The following is a 23,189-nucleotide window of genomic DNA, read 5'->3' as shown; positions in this document are numbered from 1 at the left end:
GTTTCAAACCAAAACTGTACTCTCAGCTCAATGAATAACAACTATCAGTCTGTTCCTCACTCAAAGCTATTGTATGGCTTTAGAACAGTGGTGCCCAAACTGGGTGCTGCGGCACCACAGGACTTGCTAGGGTTGCCGCAAAATCTCTGCCTGATTTAAAACAGTTTGGGAACCACTGCTTTAGAAGACTTGAGCTATAGTGGACTTGAAGTCATGTGGACTTCTTTTTTTGGGGAAAAAAGGACAGTATACAAGTTCTCGACAACATGAGGGTGAGAGAACTGTAAATAGTGACAGAATAAAAGAACAGCTCTCGTTTTCACTTTTAATTCCTCTCAGTCATTTTCTATTCATAGATTGTAGAGTCCAGATGGGTATGCACATGCACACGCACACACACACACACACACGCGTACCTTCAGATGATTACCCGGACCGTCTGTAGATGGGTCCTCAGCAAACCCACTGCTATCAGATTGCTGGCTGGTAGTCCTCAATAACCACTCTGTAGGGAATTTAAACATGACCACCAAAACTGAGTGGGACTGAGCAGTAAAATTGAAAATGTGCCAGTGCATATTATTCATGTTTATCATTACAAGTTGAAACTTTTAAGCCTTAGATCTCATTATTTTGATAAATACTGTAAATGACTGCCACATATTTTTCTTCTGTTTCACTGTAATGGCAACAATCTCAGGACGTAAACATCCAGGAATTTTCCGGGTTCGATACAGGCTAAGCTCAATTGACACCATTTGTGGCATAATGTTGATAAACACAGTTACAGTAGGGCATGTGTAACGGAAGCAAACAGGGCTAGCATTTCACAAGTAGAACTTGTGACTTTAAAAAAGAAGTGTGAGGCTCATATTTTTGTTAAAGCAGTGAATTATTCAGTAAATGCCAGTGTACTCTTTGAGCTGTGAAGTTGTCAAACTTGTCCTTTTAAGGTGGGACTACTTTTCTAGGTGGATGAACTTCAGGTTATGCACTAATTCCTGTGAGTTGAGTTTTCTTCATGCAAACAGTAACTATCTTGTATCCTTGTGCATATCATGTGAAAGTTAGCCGTGTTACATGACCATGACATTGAAAGATTAGATATAACTTTACACAAACAATAAGCTACAATAAGTGATTTATCACACTAGCCTCACTTTAACACATCTTGTCAGTCTTGTGGCTATAATTTTGAAAAAGTGTATATTTTAATGTTTAATGCCATGCCCCAAGTACATCCATTGTATGCGTGTTAGTATAATAATGATTTTTGTCTTTAAATAAAACTGGTAATCGAACTTTTGCAACAAATGATGTCTATAGAGCTTGTATTGAACCCAGAACTTTCCTTTAAGGTGGGGATATGAATGATGAACATTCATATGCACAACAATAGGGCAGACTTGACCCATATCTAAAGGAAGTGTTAAAGTCCCCTGGAGTTGTTTGGGGCTGCGCCATAGTACAGCGAGATAAAACACATCACAGCTATGTCGGGTGTTTAAATAAGAAATTTACTCTGTGTTACTGGAAAAGGTTTTTTTTTTCCTTTTTTTTTCTGTGGGAAAGTCACCCTAATCATGAACAGTCATTGCATTCTCAGGAGGAATGAGCTTAAATTTTTTTTTTTTTATCTTGCTTCAATTAAAATGCTTTGCCTGAGGAACCAATCCAAACCTTTTTGATTGTCTTTTTTGTAAAAAAAAAAAAAAAAAAAAAAAAAAAAAAGGGCATGCCAAAACAAAGTACTACATTTTTTACTAAGAAATCTTTCCTGCTCAAAACCATGTTTGTAATAAATACTTCAAAATTGCACTCAGCCTTTGACACAAATACAAATTCAGGATTCCTGTTAGTGTTATAACTGACTGATAATGTGGTCAGTCTACACTTACTACTGCCAGTTCCGGACATGCCACAAGGCACAGTCTCATCCTCATTACTCTGCAACTGCAAAGAAAGAGATAATTACAGCTTGATCATTGCCAAGTACAGTTTGTACACAAATTATTACTAAGAGGGAACATATTATAAATTAGTTAGTGTACATAATCTGCTATTAGGAATCTGAAACATGCTCTAACATAGTCAAAGACAGAATCATAATCCCTAGCACATCCTCCAGGCACTCCATGTTCCAGCTTTTATTTATATTTAGCTTTACATGTCATGACCCTCAGCTGTTTTTACAACAAAGCACAAAAAACTTTAAAAGAAGCTTAGAGATGATGGTCAGCGTGAGAACCGGACAAGGGAAAACAGGGAGGCTTGTTGTTAAGTAGGGCTGCACTAATATGGCAAAAATACATTTTGTACATTACTTCCCTTTAAATGTAAATTCATTATACAATTTACATTATGCATTTATCCTAATGCATAGACAATAAATTAATGCCAACTAAAGCCATCATCAGCCAAAAAAAAAGGACAATTCCACAGTCAATTCGGGATGGAATTCATAGACAATCATTCTTAGAGTTTGTACAAAATCCTTTAGTTTTAAACATTGCCCACCAACATCTATTCAGTTTACTTGCATAAAACAAGACTTGTACCACACATATATAACTAATATTGGCATTATATTCATGCTGTTTATCCAGAGGGGAACTGGCTCCCCCGGTGAGCCTGGTTTCCCCCAAAGTTATTTTTCTCCATTACCTAACATCTTATGGAGTTTTGTGTTAATTGCCACAGTCGCCTTTAGCTTGCTCACTGGGTGCCTAAAGATAATAATTTTTAAGGCATGCTTTTTCAATCTCATTAGTCATTCGAACCGCACACTGAGGACTTTAAGCATCACAGCATAATTTTCTGTCACAGCATGATTTTCTGTAAAGCTGCTTTGACACGATGTGTATTGTGAAAAGTCCTATACAAATACATTTGACTTGACTTGATATTAAATACCAGTTTACTGTTCCAGTCCTGCAGTTCAGCAGTTCGAATCCTCCCAATATAATATATGATGCTGTATAGACCACAATAAATCTCTCTTTTTATATATATATATATATATATATATATATATATATATTAGATGATCAGCCCTAGTGACAAGTAGGTCCAGATAGAATCTGACCATTTTTTTTTTTTTTTTTTTTTTTTTTTTTGTGCTGATTTTTCAGGAAAATATATGTAATGATGTGGAATGAATTTCAACGTAATTTGTTAAATGGAGCATAGAAAATGGACATATACTATCGTTGGTAGCAAAAAGCTTAACTTAAAAGCTACTGATTTCATAATTGAGAGCTTTCTGATTTCGTGTGGGCCTGGTTATGATTACAGTAAAGTGGTAATCAGAGTGAACCGTACCTCCTCCATCTCAAAGGAGTCTCTGGGTTGGCTGAGCAGGTGGGCTATGTGCGGGTTGGGCAGCAGGTTGGATGGCTCTTTGTCTGGAATGGAAGTGATGGCTTCTTGGTGCTCTCTATTGAGTTCTAATAGTCTCGTGAGGCCGCCATCGCTCTCATCAGATGCTTGACTGATGCTCACCAGGACTGGGGAATCTGGCATGTCTTTGTTCAGAGCTGGTGTCTCAGTGTTGTGCAAGGGGGAGTGGTCACCGTTCATTAATGTGGAGTCTTTAGCTAAAAGACCTTGGATATCTCCATTTAGGGAAGCCTCTGAGATACCTTGCTGAGCCTCCTCGGTCACTGTGGCCAGAGAAGAATCCTTTTTCCTAAAGATCTTCTGCTGCAGCTTCTGCTCGACATCTGTCAGTTCATCTTGTATGGGGTTCACACCTTCTACACTGTCGGGTTGCAACGCTGAAGGCTGATTGGCTGTTTCCTCAGTGGAAGAGGCCAAAAGGTTATGTTTCGTAATATTGCGCTTCAGGATCTTAGCTGCATTCAAAGCAGAATTGTTTCTTTTAAGTGGGGAGGGTTTTACTGTCTCTATGTCGCTGCTGCCGATTCGTTCCATTGGTCTTCCAGACACCTGGGAGTAGATCTCTGAGAAGACGTTTGCTACTGTAGCCAGCACTTCTGTCTGACGGAAACGACCTACAGGAGGCATAGAGCTTTAGTTAAATAAGAAGAAAAATTTCCACACAAACAACTCACTGCAACCTTGTTTTCCATTATTTAGTCAAATAAGCCTAACCTCTGGATTCTAGTAAAAAGGGAATAATAATAACAATAATTAAAAAAAAACCAGAAATAATAGAAAACATTTGAAATGGTCAACTTAGCTAATAAAGCATAGTGTTTCCTGCAGCTCTGTAAAGGAATCTGAATCTGCAGCACCACAGCAAAACAGAAATTATTAATTTATGCATACATATTTTAGCTGCAAACTTGTGAATTGTATGTGGCAAGGGAGAAAACTGTGTGCAGTAAAATAATATATTGGGAAAAAAAAAAAAAAAAAGTCAACAAAACGTTCTATTGCATTTTGCTCACTGATTACATTCAACAAAAACACACAAGTGCAATGTACTGTCCCAATGCATGAACAAAATATCTCATTTGGTGTGGTTCTTTTAAATCACTCAAACGAAATGGCAAATTGGCAGTATGTATCCTGAACCGAATAAGTCAGAGAACTCACTACCTCCCTGAATCGGCTCAGATGATTCACTCGCTGGGACCTATAAAATGAAACATTTAGGATAGAAACTAATAAAAATTTTGATTTCATTATCATATTGTTAAAAAATTGCAGTTACGAATAACATATTTCTTCCCACTGAGATGCCAATTTGACCGTAAAGGGTCAGAAATTTTAGGGGGCCATGAGGCAAAAATGAATTCTTATGTTGAATGATCTTCTGATATAGAGTTTAACATTCTATTATAGTGCTAGTTGTACATATTATGACATAAAATATAAATTAATGTTGATTTTATTCTTAGGGTAAGAGGAAATAATCCTCAATTTTAAGAATTTGAAATAATGAACAGATTAAATTGAAATATTTGACAAAAACAGACAGTTTATATTTTAAATAGTTAGAAAAAATATACCCTCATAAAAAGGTAAAAATGCCCCTGAAAATCAAATAAAATCTAGGGGATAAATATTGCCCCTTACAGTAAAATTTTGATGAATATATATATATATATATATATATATATATTTTTTTTTTTTTTTTTTTTTTTCAATTTAGTACAAATCCATTTAGTCGCATTCTGGAACCTATATATATATATATATATATAGGCGGCCAAAAGTCGATTTGGTATTTGGAATAATGTATTTGGAATAATGTACAGATTTTGCTCTTATGGAAAGAAATTGGTACTTTTATTCACCAAAGTGGCATTCAGCTGAACACAATGTATAGTCAGGACATTAATAACATGAAAAATTACTATTACAAATTGAATTATTTTTTCAGAACTTCTTAAATTACTTCAAAGAGTTCTCATCAAAAAATCCTCCCTGTGCAGCAATGACAGCTTTGCAGATCCTTGGCATTCTAGCTGTCAGTTTGTCCAGATACTCAGGTGACATTTCACCGCACACTTCCTGTAGCACTCGCCATAGATGTGGCTGTCTTGTCGGGCACTTCTCACGCACCTTACAGTCTAGCTGATCTCACAAAAGCTCAATGGGGTTGAGATCCATAACACTCTTTTCCAATTACCTGTTGTCCAATGTCTGTGTTTCTTTGCCCACTCTAACCTTTTCTTTTTGTTTTTCGGTTTCAAATATGGCTTTTCAAAGTGGAATTCAATGAAGCTATCAGCTGAGGACATGTGAGGTAGGGCTGCCCCTGACCAAAGATCTTCCTTGTCGACTAGTAGTCGTTAGTTTAAACCATTAGTCAACCAGTTGTCGCACATTTATGATATTAATTTAATTGCTTAAATATACATTTTTGGGGAGGCATCAGACAATGGTTTGAGTTCCATGGCTGTGAAAGAATGTTATAAGTAACATTGCTAACACGGTTCTACATTACAGAGAAATACTAAACCATAATAATGAGCCTTTGAAATACAAATTTTACAACCGCATGCACGAAGCGAGCCACAGCGACACCGGCAAAAGTGGTAATGATTCTGAATGTGTCGGAAAAACCAGCAAGGCGACTATCTGAACATTTTGTTAATTTATAGACAGAAATGCACATTAAGTTAAACATGCAGTAAGCGAGGTAATAATTTAGCTTCCCCACTCCCCACAAACACTTGGATAAGCCTAATAGCGCATACTTATCTAGAGTTAGAGCGAGCAGCCATGCTAAGTGGTTAATGTTAGGCTACATACGTTTCAAATGATAAGCCATGTTTGAGGTCGATGAATGATAGGCGAACGTTTGCCTGCAGAGTCTGCATGTCACCTTCTTGGGGTCATCCTTTACCCTCTCGACACTTTGGATTTCCTGCCCGACATAATTAATTACAGCATGGACCAGCCGTGTAAACGATCATGTCTGTCCGTCACTGACTGCGTGTCTTCGCCACTTCCTGTGTTTTTTTTTTCTGCGACCAACCAACCAATCAAAACTTGGTCGAACAAGACTCTTCTCATCGACTATATACTATATATATATATATGACATCTATGGTCGACTATTAGGGGGCAGCCCTAATGTGAGGCATCTATTTCTCAAACTAGAGACTCTGACGTACTTATCCTCTTGTTTATTTGTACATCTGGGCCTTCCACATCTCTTTCTGTCCTTGTTAGAGCCAGTTGTCCTTTGTCTCTGAAGACTGTAATGTACATCTTTGTACGAAATCTTCAGTTTTATATATATATATATCCCTTCTCTTGCAAAAACAAAATTCAGTAGGACACAGTGCAATCATGTCAACTTGTACTTGGATGGTTTTTATCAGCATCAAGTTTGTCATTTGTTATGGCAGGCAAAAAGGAAGAGGGATTTGGCAATTCTGCAGGCATGTAATGGAATGATAACAAGTGATAACAAGCCAGTGATGTGCGCTACTCAGAAATCAATAGTCTTCATTTATCTCTTGCAATGCAGCCAGGCTGTCTGAGTCAGCGCTCAAGAACGACTCACAGGATATGCATCAGAGGAACAGAGAGCAAGATTTTCTATGAGAGAGGGAGTCGCACATTCTCTTTGTGATCGTGGCCCCCATGGAGGAGCATTTGGGGAGGAAGAAACAAATGTTATGTAAGAAAAGTCAACAAGACATGGAAGAACTACTGCACAGAATGCCTCGCCGTAACGGGCTGCACATGTGAACAGTCAAATAAGCTTCTTGGTTAAAATGCCTGCCTAGCAAGGTTTTATTGTGAACACAGTCAAGTTAATGTCAACAGGTAGCACCAAAAATCTTACACGGCCTGGTTAGGACACTGCACTGTGTCCTAACCAGGTAGGGCTGAAACGATTAGCCGACGTTGTCGACAACGTCAGCAATAAAAAAACTGTTGACAAAAAATGTTGTTGTCGAATAGTCGTTTGATCTCATTTAACGTAACATGAGATCACATTGATGTAGATCGCAAAGTATGAGGGAATTATAATGCAAAAATACAAAATAAGTAAATACAGAAGCACTCTCATTGTGGAGTAAGTGGAGCTGGGGCAAAACTTGCGTGTCAAGCGTCTTTAAAGGAAACACCCCGGCGTTATGTCTTTAATGCAGTTATATTTAATGCGTTATAGCTTTATTAAAGTTCAAATAATACAGAAGCAGATCATGTAAATAACTACAAACTCTGTGTGGTCAGCGATTCTTCTGCGAGTTGCGCAAATGTCCCGATCTAAGGGGGAGAGATTGAAACTGCACCCGGCTGATGCACATTGTGTCGTGGGGACGCTCATCCCGAGCGTGCAGGCTTAATGCAGCTAAATTATAACGTGATGGCTCGCGACTTATTGAATCATTATATATGTGCACATGAAAATATGGCAATATGCAGCTTTATTAATAAGAGAGAGTTTGTTTTTTTGTGAATTAAAAATGGATTGAAGTGAACAGAAAGGTGAGAGAGGGTAGTCTTTGCCACATTATGTACTGCAACAAAATACGTTTTTTGTTTTTGTTTTGGCTTGTTATCTAATATAACTATCTAAAACTCCTTTAAAACAACATACATTTTCTTTAGCAGCTATACTGCAGAAGAAAAAAATGTTATCTGAGAATGTTGAATATAATATCAAAATTACAAATATTTAAAAATATCTAAAAATCCTTTAAAAAAAAGATGCATTCACCTGAGAAGCAGCATATAAGATATTTAGACTTGCTTTTAGAGAATAGAACTTGAATATAAGTATATTTTGTCTTTACTGCACTCGCAGAAGTATAACCAAGTGAAAAAATACATTTATTCAAAATAAACTTATATTTAGACTTAAAGCAAGTTTAAATATCTAATATGTTGCTTCTCAAGTAAATGTATCTTATTTTAAGGATTTTTAGACAATTTTAAATGGAAAACAAGACAAAAACATTTCACATTTTTTGCAGTGAATTTCTTTACTGAATTAAACTTAAAAGTATTCCGTGAATACAGTGAATGTCATTTAGAGGTATTTTTAAAAGATGATTTTGTCCTCTTTATTGTTAGTAAGCATGTTTAATACAACCTTTTAAGTCGGGGCACAAGCTGAATTATCGGTTAAGAGCTAATGATTAATTGTTGCAATAATCGCCGAATAGTCGAATAATCGTTCTAATAATCGTTAGATTAATCGATTATCAAACTAATCGTTAGTTGCAGCCCTATAACCAGGTGCAACAAGTTTCCAGCAACAAAAAAAATCATCCGTCATCACTGAACATGAAACTTCTGTGCGAAAGAGATGCAATCACAGCCAATCAGAGGATACTGCAGCCAACCCAATTCGTCGGCAAAAAGAGAAACAAAGCAATTCTAAAAATGTCCTGTCACTCATCGATGTCCCTGAATTCCTCTGTAAGCTTACGAATAAAATATCTCCCCCTATGCCTCAATAATTCATAGTCAGACTAGTCGAAGTTGCCAGAAGGCCCACAAACACACTAAAACTAAGTAACGAATCAAGATCCTGAAGCCAAATGCTGTACCCTTACGTTCAACTGGCCTTATTACAGACTTTGCACATTCCTACCCTCACCCGGGCTCTTCCTGTTTGGCTGCTTTGTCTTGGCTCGGTGAGAATTATACCAATGTAGGCCAACACGCAAGCTGGCACGAAGCTGGCACACAGGCAGAACCCTGATGTGAGCGGATAGCAGAATGAGCTTCTCTATGCCACAGCATGTTTGTCACTTTGTCTCTCCCTGATGCTCTCGGTCTCTCACTCTCATTTCTGTGCACATGGAGGACAATGGCCTCGTTGTGCTGTATTATTGAACGGAGTCTGAACAGCCCTTGCGTACACATTGTGTTGTCGATCACTGAGTGTTTAAGGGGTAAGGGTGTTGTGTTTGTCTGAAGAAATGCGTAATTGAAGAATGAACGCAAAATCCTTGTAATAATATTCACTTCCCCTCAGGGCACCACATCTTCCCCCTCCTCTTCCCTGGTTCTTCTTGTCTTCCTTTTTTACATAAAGATACTTGTATGTAGCTCAAATGGTAGAGCATGGTGCTAGCAACGCCAAGATCTACGTTTGATTTCCAGGGAATACACAAACTGATCAAATGTGTACATTGAATGCACTGTAAGTCACTTTGGATAAAAGAGTCTGCCAAATGCATAAATGTAAATGTTTCATCCAGGGGTGTGGGAATGACCTGAAAAAGGGGCAGGGGCACATTACAGCTTATCAGCTTGGCTCATGAACATTCATTAGGAGAGATGACCAGGGATCGTTCTAGCCCATTTTACTTCTGTAATCTGATGTATATCCGAGTGTAACGGGATATTTAACAAGGAAAAAAACAAAACTATAAAATATAATAATTATTTCTCAAAAGGTGAGGGCATAAACTTAGTGTGTCTAAATGGCTGCTACACTCCGGCTTGAATAATTTAAAGCTGAAGTGTGTAATTTCTGCACTAGTAACGCCACTGAACGGAATTGTAAAAATAAACACTGCCTTCCTAATCAAACAAACAGTTAATCCCAGCCCCAACTCAAGCCATTGGTTGAATCAATGTTGTTGTGTCCAGCTGGACATGTTGCTCAAACCAAACAGGAATTTTTATAGTGCAATTTTTATAGGAAATTAACCTTTTAATGGCTTACTTATAGTTGTCTCTGCATATTAAGCAGGGACAGGAGAAAGTATTTTAACACTGAAGAAATTACACAATTTAGCTTTAATATTTAGCTTTCTCATTTTTATCATCACTTTGAACGTGCACAGGCACAGCGGTCTGAACGATGGATGAGATACTATCAGATGGCAGGTATTGTGTTGACAGCTCGGTTCACATACTTGTCAGGGCGTAATTCGGGTTCTCCAGCTCCATGCGTTGAATCTGAGCTCCCAGGTAAACTTTGATGTCAATGCCCTTGGCGTAAGACGAGGTGTTGAAGAACCGTGAAGGGATTTTGGAGGCGATGTCAGGCTCCTCTCGCCCAAAACCGAGGTTGTACAGGATCTCCTCTGGATCCTCCTCGTAAAGGTCCAGCAATTCAGAAACACTGCAGGAGAAAGAATATACATGAAAGACATGCATCTACATCTATCTGCAAACAGACACCAAATCAATCACTCTATCACTTAATCTATTACTCTATCACTCAATGCATCTATCCGTTTCTCTCTATCCATCTCTCTCTCTTCATCCATCCATCACTTTATCTATCATCCATCAATAACCCTGTATATCGATCTGTCTATCAATCCATTTATCCATCTGTATATCTATCTCTCTGTCTATCTACCTGTCCCATCCATCTCTCTCTCTATCTATCTCTCCATCTGTCTGTCTGTCCATTCATCCCTCTCTCCATCCCTGTCTTCATCCATCCATCCGTTTGACCGCTTGTCCATCCATCCATCTCTCCATCTGTCTGTCCATCCATCCATTTGTTTGTCCATTTATCCATCCATCTATCTATCTATCCATCCATCCATCCATTTATCTATCCATCAATCCAGTCATCTATCCACCTATCTGTTTTACCGTTTGTCCATCCATCCATCCCTCTCTATCTGGTCATCCGTCCGTCCGTCCAGCCAGCCATCCATCCAGCCATCTCTGTCCATCTGGTTGTCCATCCATCCATCTGTCCATCCATTTATCTATCCATCAATCTATCCACCTATCTTTTTGACTGTTTGTCCATCCGACCATCCAACCATCCCTCTCTCTTAATCTGGTCGCCTGTCCGTCCATCCATTCATCCATCCATGCATTACAAAATCCCCCAAAAAGTCTCAGAGTACTATAAAATTTGCCATATTCAATTATATGACACAAAATCAGTGACAAACTCCTTGCCCAATTACTAGCTGAGTTGTTGCTGTTTCACAATCTGAAAGATTTTGCATGTGCCAATGGCTTCAGTATGTAAAAGTTGTAAAGTACCTGGACACTGTGCCGCTACTCTTGCCAGAACCTGTGGAGTTCATGCTTCTACCCTTCTGCTTGAACTGGCTCCTCTTGGCCTTGGCTGGCATTTCATAGCTGAAGAGAGAAGACAGTGACCCATCTGCACACAGACCAGTACAGGAGGAGATGGGAAAACATTAGAGTTCCTACTCACCCATTGGCCTCTGGTTTTGTGCTGCTGTTCTGAAGGTGATTGGCTGATGAGAAAGAAACAGACAGAGAGCTTGCTGTAAGCTGCGCTGGATTCCTCCCTAATTCAACACCAGATTCCCCCTAAAGCCATTCAAAGTAATCACCAGTTGACATCTGGCAGAACAAGTGCCATTGAAGGGATAGGTCAAGTCAAAAATAAAAAAATTCTGTCATCATTTACGCATGAACTATCCCTTTAACAAAAGCCATTTTTTTAAATAAGAGCATTGTGAGAGTTTTCAGAAATTATATTCAAAGAAGCATTAGCAAGATGATATTGTGACGTCGTTCATTACCAAAAGTTATTTATTCAGCAGAACATTATCCACTCCGGATGGAAATCCGTATTGTGAAACCTTTACCAAATCACATTAGACACCAGATTTGAGTTCACTAAAGAGGACAGGAATGAACACAGAGCAGTGGCAGACATTATCCAGAGCTTCCTAGCCTAAAGCACTCTATCTGCACAATTACAGGTGAACATACATGCACCCGTCATTCAGCTTCAGGTGAAAATGCGCAACCTAATATATCCAAAGAAATACAACTGGTGCTGCCTGATTCCAGTCCTGCTGTCAATAAAAGTAGTGCAACAAGTCTGGACTCGCCTCTATGCATACAGATACACTGAAGGGTGAAACCTTGCCAACAGCGGTAGCACAATAGCTTGAGGAGAGTTTGTGCAGAAAGTTCTCCATTGGCTTGTTGTGTTGGTTTAAACAAGTAATTCTAGAACTGGAAGAATCTGTACTGGTAAACCCACACATAAAATAACATCTAAAATTTACTTAGAAAATACAGTTTTCTAAATGGGCCACTTTACATTCAAGCAACGCAAGTTTTGTCAAGCACAAAACTTGGTCAAAATTTGTATTTGCGAGTAAATAAAAATCGTACTTGCCATTTGGGGAGTTATCAGTACTTCTATTAATAAGGACAACATTATATAAGTTATAGTTACAGTTGAAGTCAGAAGTTTACATACACCTTAGCCAAATACATTTAAACTCAGTTTATCATAATTCCTGACATTTAATCGTAGAAAATATTCCCTGTCTTAGGTCAGCTAGGATCACTACTTTATTTTAAGAATGTGAAATGTCAGAATAATAGTATCCCCATACCAAAACAAACCAAAACAATCTCAAATTAAATCATGCATTACATACTCTTACTTAAACAGGCAGGGGCACACATTCAACATGGCATTAACATTGCTTATCAGTAAAACACGGTAGGCTATATGCAAGTTTAAAATACTCAAGATATGTTTTCCACATAATGTGATATATACATTAAAATTGGTTTACTTACCATTATGTAAATAAATACAAATTAGAGGTTGACCGATATTGGATTGTGCTGATTTGATAATGTGTTGAAAGCCAGTTAGTCTGCCAATAGTTTTTTAAATGGCCAGCCTATATTAAATGTTCTTAACCTTTTCTTCCTGTGATAAGGAGGGCCAGACAGAGGCTATAAGAATCCAAATGTAATTAAATTCCAAATGCATTTTATGGAGGGGGGGGGGGAATAGCCCGGAACTTTTTACTTTAAAGACACTTTAACTTTGAAATACATTGGGGACTCTTATTTTGAAATGCTTGCGTTTCACTGTTTCCAGCTGCTCATTCAAACAATAAGGGATCTAAAATGTGAACTATGAACTATTTTTTCTGTAGAACTTCTGAAGTTTTAGGGGCTATTCACACCAAACACATTTTTGCTTCCGTATATATGTTGTTCTTTAATTTTATTTTTCAATGTAAGCACGCTCTAGAGTCTAGACGGAAGTCTTTTACCGTTGCTTCTCGCAATATTTATTTATTTTTTTGCTGTCACTTTTTTAGATGCCTGTCAAGTCAACAAATAAATAATGATTAAATAAAACTCAGAGACATGCGTTCCGTGCTGTTCGTTGCACTGTCTTGCTTTTTTAGCGCAAGAATGAGTTCAGTCTAAACGGCTCCTTGGATGTTTCATTATTTATGGTTGCCGAGCAACATAGCAACTTGCCATATATAGAATTCAATTGATGTGCGGTCACTGGTCCATGTTTATCTTGTATTTTACAACGGATTAAAACAGGTCATCCAATCAGAACATATAATTGGAATGATCCATTTCAAAGTGTTAGTTTTACTGTTTTATGAATTCGGATTTTAAGTATTACATACAGTTGTGCTCAAAAGTTTGCATACCCTTGGAGAATTGGTAATATATGTACCATTTTTAAAGAAAACATAAGTGAGCAGGCAAAACACATTTCTTTTATTTCTTATGGGATTCATATTCAACTGTAGGTTATAACAGAATGGCACAATCATAAAACAAAACATGGCAACATAGAAAAAAATGAAATGACCCCTGTTCAAAAGTCTGCATACCCTTAGTTCTTAATACTGTGTATTGCCCCCTTTAGCATCAATGACAGCGTGCAGTCTTTTGTAATAGTTGTCTCTGAGGCCCCAAATTCTTGCAGGTGATATAGCTGCCCATTCGTCTTGGCAAAATGCCTCCTGGTCATGCAAAGTCTTTGGTCGTCTTGCATGAACCTCATGTTTGAGATCTCCCCAGAGTGGCTTGATGATATTAAGGTCAGGAGACTGTGATGGCCACTCCAGAACCTTCACCTTTTTCTGCTGTAACCACTGGAGGGTCAACTTGGCTTTGTGCTTAGGGTCATTGTCATGCTGGAAAGTCCAAGAGCGCCCCATGCGCAGCTTTCGTGCAGAAGAATGCAAATTGTCTGCCAGTATTTTCTGATAACATGCTGCATTCATCTTGCCATCAATTTTCACAAGATTCCCTGTGCCTTTAGAGCTCACACACCCCCAAAACATCAGTGAGCCACCACCATGCTTCACAGTGGGGATGGTATTCTTTTCACTATAGCACTTATGGTTGTGACCATAAAGCTCTATTTTGGTCTTGTCACTCCAAATTACAGTGTGCCAGAAGCTGTGAGGCATGTCAAGGTGTTGTCGGGCATATTGTAACAAGGCTTCTTTCTGGCAACGCGACCATGCAGCTAATTTTTTTTCAAGTATCGTCGTATTGTGCTCCTTGAAACAACCACATGGTCTTTTTCCAGAGCAGCCTGTATTTCTCCTTAAGTTTCCTGTGGGTTTTTCTTTGTATCCCAATCAATTCTTCTGGCAGTTGTGGCTGAAATCTTTCTTGGTCTACCTGACCTTGGCTTGGTATCAACAGATCCCCAAATTTTCCACTTCTTAATAAGTGATTGAACAGTACTGACTGGTATTTTCAAGGCTTTGGATATCTTTTTATATCCTTTTCCATCTTTATAAAGTTCCATTACCTTGTTACGCAGGTCTTTTGACAGTTCTTTTCTGCTCCCCATGGTTCAGTATCTAGCCTGCTCAGTGCATCCACGTGAGAGCTAAAAAACTCATTGACTATTTATACACAGACAATAATTGCACTTTAAAAAGCCACAGGTGTGGGAAATTAACCTTTAATTGCCATTTAAACCTGTGTGTGTCACCTTGTGTGTCTGTAACAAGGCCAAACATTCAAGGGTATGTAAACTTTTGATCAGGGCCATTTGGGTGATTTCTGTTACCATTATGATTTAAAAAGGAGCCAAACAACTATGTGATAATAAATGGCTTCATATGATCACTATCCTTAAATAAAAGACAGTTTTTTTGCATGATCAGTCATATTTTCAAAATCAATGCCAAAATTTCACAATTTCTGCCAGGGTATGCAAACTTTTGAGCACAACTGTAATGCAAAGCTGTTTTGCACTGAAGCCAGAATTATCATGCATTAATAATCTTATCATCATGAATACTATGAACTGTCACAAAAATGACCATGGTATTACCGTATCACGGTACTGAGGTGCATTAATAATATTATTAGCAGTTTAATATTTGATTATGAAATATGTCTGATAAACACACAGAGAAATATTTCAGTTATAACCAATTCTTAAACTTTATATTGGATTTCTTCAACTTTAATCCTTTAACTTTTGATCTTGAACACCAGGACACTCTCTTAATCCGACAAGGTAAAAAAAAAAAAAAAAAATCACAAACGGGTACAACAATAATAACAAATTTTTTTTGCAACACGTACATTAGTCAGATGATTATAACTAAAAAAATATTTGTTATTATTTTATGATTTATGAAATTGAATTGTAATAATCTGTAATGATTATTGCTCAGGTTAACACTTCAGATATGCATTTGTATGCATTCTGTACTTTGCTGCATTTTTTATTTAGTTTAATTCTAAACAATACCTACTGAATACATATTATTCATTTGCAGTTTATTTATTGCCATTTTGTCCAATACTGTCTATTTTCTGCCACAGTTTCACTGGCAATTTCCTGCATGCATATTGTCAATGTCAATTTCCTGCACACCAAAAGGCATGTACTTTGTAAACCCTATTTAGTGCTATGTTTTACAGATAAAACATATTATTAGTAGTATCAAACACATTGTTGGCCTATTGCTGCGCTGCACTTAGGCAATTGAACAAACAGTTGGCACATCGTAATGTTGAACGAGTGCTTAAATCCGTTTGCTGCATTTGTGAATGTGACAGAAAGTATAAACATAACTTTAGCATACCTAGTCATTACAAATGATGTTAAACGACACTGAATCTTTTATGAAACGTATTATCCTGTATACTGTATTTCCACTTACATTCATCTCCGCAAATTCTGTGGGATGGTGCTTAAGGTTTAAAGTGTTTCCCGCCTCAGCCAATACTTTTTTGCGACAAACCTTACAGACTGGGTAACCATCAACATTGATGGTGCCTCGTGGGTCTTTAACATACCCAAAGTAATCCCAGACAGCGGACTTCAACCGCTTGGGTGGCAGAAATAAAGGTTCAGGCTCTGACATGTCTGTATGATGGGCTCGTGCTGCACTTCTGATGTGCTTGTGACACCTGCATGTCACCTTTAAAATTGAGTGACTGTCCAATGTAACATAAGGACAGCACAATTTAAAGATTTATTTTATCTCTGCAAGTTTATTTAATGCTGTGTAAATGTCGCCGATTCTGTCTTAAACTGATTTGGATTTTAGAAAAGTTCTGAAAAAAAATCTGTCTTTATATTCAATATAAACATAAGCATTATCACATATTTATTTTATACATAAGCCATTTCTAGCAAAATATATACCATGTAAGGCCTGTTTAAATATAGATTCTTCATTTGAACAATCCCGATATCGATTTTTAAAATCCCATGATCAATATTTTATTTTTACTTTAAAGTTTTACTTTTGTTTTGGGTGTGTTGATTATTATATTTGTTAAATAAATAGCAGTTGAACTGCATAGTTTGGGCTCTGTTGTTAAAATTCATATTATCATAATGTACCAAACTAGAAGGTTCCCTGTATAATTTACAGCATAAGCTAGGAGCGAATTTCTTTCAAAAAGTAGGCAAAATAGACATTTTGACTGAAATATATATATATAAAGAAATCTATAAATCTAATATATAAATCTGTATCAATACTAAGCCTTAATACCATGATGTACACCATTATTGTGATAAAAAATTACTCACACCTCAATCAGATTTTGTGTATACGGCCCACCCCTAGTACAAAAAAACAAGTGTAACCAAAAAAAAATGCACACCTTAATCAAACATTGCACATCAGCATTAAACAATCCCTGATTGCAAACATTTTTAACAATTTAATTCTTTCTGGAATTAAAAGTGACGTGCAAGTTATTAAAGCCCTTCTCTCTTGCTAACACCTGGGCCATAGATAACTCACCATGAAACCAGAGATAACTTATCTGATGTTCCAAGACAAGTCTTTTAAGTATCACATGCATGGGTGTGCATGTCGCGTTGCATTCGTGTGTAAACGCAACACAGCACATAATCCCCCCGCCCAAAAAAAAAGGTAAATAGCACCAAAAATGACAGAACTGTCTTTAAAGAACAAAAATAAAGAGATGACGACAATAACGCAAGCCTTGTTTGGCAATATCGATCTCTTGATTGTTCATTAACCTTTTAGGAGCTACGTGGAATACTTGGAATACTTCAGCACATTCCACAAAAAGGAGCTCACTTGAGAGTAATTCTGTCCAATTGAGAGAGTAAGTGGAGAGTACTTACCTTCGGCTCCCAGGGAAAGGTCATCTTCAAAGCTACAGCCATTCTTTAATGGCCCTGAAAAGCAAAGAGAAAATCCTTTCAGAGAGAAAACACTTTGCCCAGGACCTATCGCGACGAACCAGTGATCATTTCCCATGTTCTTCTCAATAAAAAAACACTTCAACGCACATCCAAGTAGCATTTGGCTCGACCGAGGCATTTGCTTGCACGCACTCGGAGGTTAAAGGTAGATATTTACTCTTAACCACAACTGCCTTACCTACGAAGTTATCCAAAAGACTGCCAATGCAGTTTTTAATGACATGAGCCATAACTGAAACATATTATCCAGGTCTGGGCTTTGTTTAATATCAAACTCTGAAGATAATGTTGATCTAATTGGACCTTCTATGCCAAAGCGGGGGCAAAAGGAGTGTGTGGGGGACTGCTATTGGCCCCAAGGCAGCATATGAGTGTGTGTGTGTGACAGGCAATGTGCATGTGACCTGTGTGAGAGATCTTGCTCCAAAGTCCAAAAGAAGTGGAGTAAAGGGCCACCTGACAGTTGAGTAAACTTTTACAGTGAAAACTATTCCAGACTACTGCAGTTAACATGAAAGCTCTGACTGGCTTCATCATGGGATGTTCAAAACTACTGCATCATTCCAAAATTTTGGGTTACTTGACTGTGTAGTCGACTAATCGGTCTTAAAGGGATAGTTCACCCAAAAATACAATCCTGTTATTTACACACCCATATGTTGTTCCACATCATAAGTCTTACGTGAAACACAAAAGAAGAAATATTGAAGAATGTTTCTGGGGTTTTTTTTTTCTATACAATGAAAGTGAATGGTGACTGAGGCTGTTAGTCCCTTACATTCTGCCTAACATCTCTATTTGTGTACCACGGAAGACAGAAAGTCATATGGTTTGACTTTGGTTCAACAACATCAAGGAGAGTACATGATGACAGAATTTTGATCCAATTTTTGGTGAACTACAGTGCATCCGGAAAGTATTCACAGCGCTTCACTTTTTCCACATTTTCTTATGTTACAGCCTTATTCCAAAATTAAATTCATTATTTTCCTCAAAATTCTACAAACAATACCCCATAATGACAACATGAAAGAAGTTTGTTTGAAATCTTTGCAAATTTATTAAAAATAAAAACGAAAATAAATCACATGTACATAAGTATTCACAGCCTTTGCTCAATACTTTGTTGAAGCACCTTTGGCACCAATTACAGCCTCAAGTCTTTTTGAGTATGATGCTACAAGCTTGGCACACCTATTATTGGACGGTTTCTCCCATTCTTCTTTGCAGGACCTCTCAAGCTCCATCAGGTTGGATAGGGAGCGTCAGTGCACAGCCATTTTCAGATCTCTCCAGAGATGTTCAATCGGGTTCAAGTCTGGGCTCTGGCTGGGCCACTCAAGGACATTCACAGAGTTGTCCCATAGCCACTCCTTTGTTATCTTGGCTGTGTGCTTAGGGTTGTTGTCCTGTTGGAAGATGAACCTTCGCCCCAGTCTGAGGTCCAGAGCGCTCTGGAGCAGGTTTTCATCAAGGATGTCTCTGTACATTGCTGCATTCATCTTTCCCTCGATCCTGACTAGTCTCCCAGTTCCTGCTGCTGAAAAACATCCCCACAGCATGATGCTGCCACCACCATGCTTCACTGTAGGGATGGTATTGGCCAGGTGATGAGCGGTGCCTGGTTTCCTCCAGACATGACGCTTGCCATTCAGGTCAAAGAGTTCAATCTTTGTTTCATCAGACCAGAGAATTTTGTTTCTCATAGTCTGAGAGTCCACCAGGCGGGCTGTCATGTGCCTTTTACTGAGGAGTGGCTTCCGTCTGGCCACTCTACCATACAGGCCTGATTGGTGGAGTGCTGCAGAGATGGTTGTTCTTCTGGAGGGTTCTCCTCTCTCCACAGAGAAACGCTGGAGCTCTGTCACAGTGACCATCGGGTTCTTGGTCACCTCCCTGACTAAGGCCCTTCTCCCCTGATCGCTCGGTTTGGCCGGGCGGCCAGCTCTAGAGTCCTGGTGGTTCCAAACTTCTTCCATTTATGGATGATGGAGGCCACTGTGCTCATTGGGACCTTCAATGCTGCAGACATTTTTCTGTACCCTTCCCCAGATCTGTGCCTCGATACAATCCTGTCTCGGAGGTCTACAGACAATTCCTTGGACTTGGTTTGTGCTCTGACATGCACTGTTAACTGTGGGACCTTATATAGACAGGTGTGTGCCTTTCCAAATCATGTCCAATCAACTGAATTTACCACAGGTGGACTCCAATCAAGTTGTAGAAACATCTCAAGGATGATCAGTGGAAACAGGATGCACCTGAGCTCAATTTTGAGTGTCATGGCAAAGGCTGTGAATACTTATGTGCATGTGATTTTTTTTGTTTTTTATTTTTAATAAATTTGTAAAACTTCTTTCACATTGCCATTATGGGGTATTGTTTGTAGAATTTGGAGGAAAATAATGAATTTAATCCATTTTGGAATAAGGCTGTAACATAACAAAATGTGGAAAAAGTGAAGTGCTGCGAATACTTTCCGGATGCACTGTATCTCATTAAGGAAGCCCTATACAATTCGGCTGATTTCAGGTTCCCCCGACCCTAATCAGACATGCATCTTGAACGGCGTTTACATAAGATGCGTTCTTGCATTCAAATCAGCTAGACTGAGTGCAAATAGAATGGAACAGAATGTGTTAAAAAAATGCTAATGGTGGCATGGCATGCTCTTAAAAAGAAAAAAGTGTGCAAGATGTGACAACAACCAAAGATGTCTTTCTGACTGTGTAAGACCTTAATCACGCTAGCGCCATCTTTGATTTTTAATGGGAATGACAACGAGGCTGTGAGGGATAGACATACAGTCTTTTCAATGGGCTGTACTGCAGTTTAAAGTGTTTTTGGATCGTTCCACGGACAAAACATTGATAAAATATCTGTCCAAGAACATTCAGTATACCAAGAACTCCAGACAACAGGAGTTGAGGAAAATCAGATGTGATCAAGGAGCTTTACACCATTTAACTCTTGCTCCATTTCCGCTTTAAGGCACAATAACAATTGAATCATTTATCACTATCCTCTGAAGGTAAACAACCTGCATTGCTAAAGGAAAAATGTGCAGAGTCTACAATGAATTAATTTGAACCCTTCTATTGGGTTTAGGTCATTTTTGACCCAGGAGAGGTAGATAATAATTTTTAAATACCACTTAGTTTTTAGTACAGGAACCAAACTTGACGTTGCCAAGACTATCAAAATACGCATTAAAAAATATGTTTCTGATTTTGCAACCCTCTACGGTAAAGTTGGATAAAGAATCACCATTGGCTAGTAAATTTTAGTTTTTACTCGCCAGACGACATTTTTTTTTTTAAGCAAACCGAGAAAGGGGGCCTCTTCATATATATGACTTCATGCAATATAGTATGCAATACTGTACATCTTATTTTATATTTCACCTTATTTTAATTTCATTTTAGCTTTTTAAAATCTTACAAATTTCACATTCTATCAATTTATATGATGTCATGAAATTGCACTTTTAATAATGATACAAGCTGTAGTCACTGTTTGAAATTTTTGAAATACACATTTTTAACCAAATATTCACAAGGTTGGAACCTAATATTGAAAATTAGGGCAGTCACAATTATGAAATTTGGCTGATGGTTAATTGTCAAACAAATATTGAGATTATGATGATTAATTGCCTGTTTTAGGGCTATGTCGATTAATTGCCTGTTTTAGGTCTTTCAAGAATATGATGATTAATTGTCAGTACAAACTGTCACTGTGTGCTTCATGCACACAAAGTCATTTATACAAATTTAGCTTGGGTCAGATAATAAAGGATATGATTTCCTTTTCAGGCTTTAAAAACGTATGAATGACAATCAAATATAAAAGTATACATTTTAAAATAATATTTTAGTATCAAAATACTTCTAAATAACTAAAATATATCTCTCTGTTTTTGTCAGATTTAGTCTTGGTCCATTTCAAATTTTCACACTTTTAGTTTTGATTTTACGTTTGTTTGTTTTTTGAAACCCAGCCAAACCTTATAACTATTAATTATATTACATTATATTATATTATGCAATAGAAAAATATTTCTGCCATAAATTTTTTAAGTGAAATTTTTGCGTGAAAATGTTTATATGTAGTTTATTTTTTCGCAGGAGTTTAGAATCTTTTAAGTTCGCAGGTCAATTTTTACCCGGGCATCAAATGTGGCTTTATACATGACATTGTTTCTTTCTTTCTTTTTCTTTTTTACATCTTTGAATTTGATTTTTTCCTTATAAACACTTTACTTATTTAGCATCTTTCCCATACTCTCACACACAGTTTTTTGTCTCCCACTGGGATTGCATCATGTTTACAAATATGCACACACACATACTGTATACAACAGCCACACACAGACACACACACACACACATTCCTGTACAAAACAGACATGACAGATGTAAGAAACATGACAAATAAACCAAATCAGAGGTACTAATGTCTAAAGGGAGAGTAGTGAGAGCAAAATTTCATGCATATTTTAGTCTATATAGGGCTTGATAGAAAAAAATTGTCCACATTTTACTCTGCAGCAATCTGACGATGAACCAGCTTGCAATGCAATAACATTCAGCAGTTCATGAAAGTAAATAGAATAGATTTAGCTTAAAAACATAGTAGGGATGTATTAATGTTGTATACTTTGAGTTGTACAGTTGTTCTGATGATGTTTATTTGAAAAAGAACAAACTGGTTACATACATTTTAACCACCAAGTTGTATTGAGCGGTTATGAAGAAATTCATTCAAATTACTAGTAATTCTCACATTAGATGTTAATACAAATTTTATATTATGTTATATTTAAATAAAATGTCACAGAAATGTCTTCACAAGTATCACACTGGTTTTGATGTAGTTTAATGTAGATTTTGAAATGTCAAATAAATTCTCTATTTTATTATTCCAAAAAAAAAAAAAAAAGAAAAAGAAAAAAGCCATATTAATTAATACATTTTATATTTGTCAGTTAAAATGCTATAAATATAAATCTTTTTACATGATTTACAACAGTTAAGGAATTAATGACTTGCAATATAGTTTTAGATGAAAACCAACGGTTTAAGAATGATTTACAAGCTTAAATTCCACCAGGTCAAAATTGATGCATGCAGGGTGTATGCAGATTCTGAACACAATAGGAGGGTTAAGTACTTAAAGTTGCAATATACACTTTTTCAAAGCCCTGCACTTAATATTTTACATTTTTGTGTCTAACTTTATAGGTAAACCCAATATTAAAGCACTAATAACCGATTAAGTGGAAAAGTGTAAATATCGGTTAAAAAATATTGGTCAAACCAATTATCGGTTTATCACTAGA

The 23,189-nt window shown here is 37.3% G+C and overlaps 1 protein-coding gene across 5 annotated transcripts in view; it reads right to left on the bottom strand.

Annotated features, from left to right (window-relative positions):
• The window catches only part of LOC127447905 (protein ITPRID2-like), an 85,337-nt gene that overhangs the window by 14,781 nt on the left and 47,367 nt on the right, over positions 1–23,189 (bottom strand). For 3 of the 5 annotated variants that reach the window (XM_051710082.1, XM_051710083.1, XM_051710084.1), the window contains 7 exons: positions 17,768–17,821; positions 11,585–11,627; positions 11,407–11,505; positions 10,308–10,516; positions 3,322–4,013; positions 1,899–1,953; positions 417–505 (listed from right to left, as the gene is read on the bottom strand). In XM_051710082.1, coding sequence (XP_051566042.1) covers positions 417–505; positions 1,899–1,953; positions 3,322–4,013; positions 10,308–10,516; positions 11,407–11,505; positions 11,585–11,627; positions 17,768–17,821 — 1,241 coding nt within the window. The remainder of the gene's footprint in view (positions 1–416; positions 506–1,898; positions 1,954–3,321; positions 4,014–10,307; positions 10,517–11,406; positions 11,506–11,584; positions 11,628–17,767; positions 17,822–23,189) is intronic. The other 2 variants (XM_051710085.1, XM_051710086.1) reach the window with 1 other exon arrangement.

Source organism: Myxocyprinus asiaticus, chromosome 11 (genome assembly GCF_019703515.2).
Source record: "Myxocyprinus asiaticus isolate MX2 ecotype Aquarium Trade chromosome 11, UBuf_Myxa_2, whole genome shotgun sequence".
In the NCBI taxonomy this organism is placed as follows: domain Eukaryota; kingdom Metazoa; phylum Chordata; class Actinopteri; order Cypriniformes; family Catostomidae; genus Myxocyprinus; species Myxocyprinus asiaticus.
This window is presented reverse-complemented; position numbering and strand designations above follow the sequence as displayed.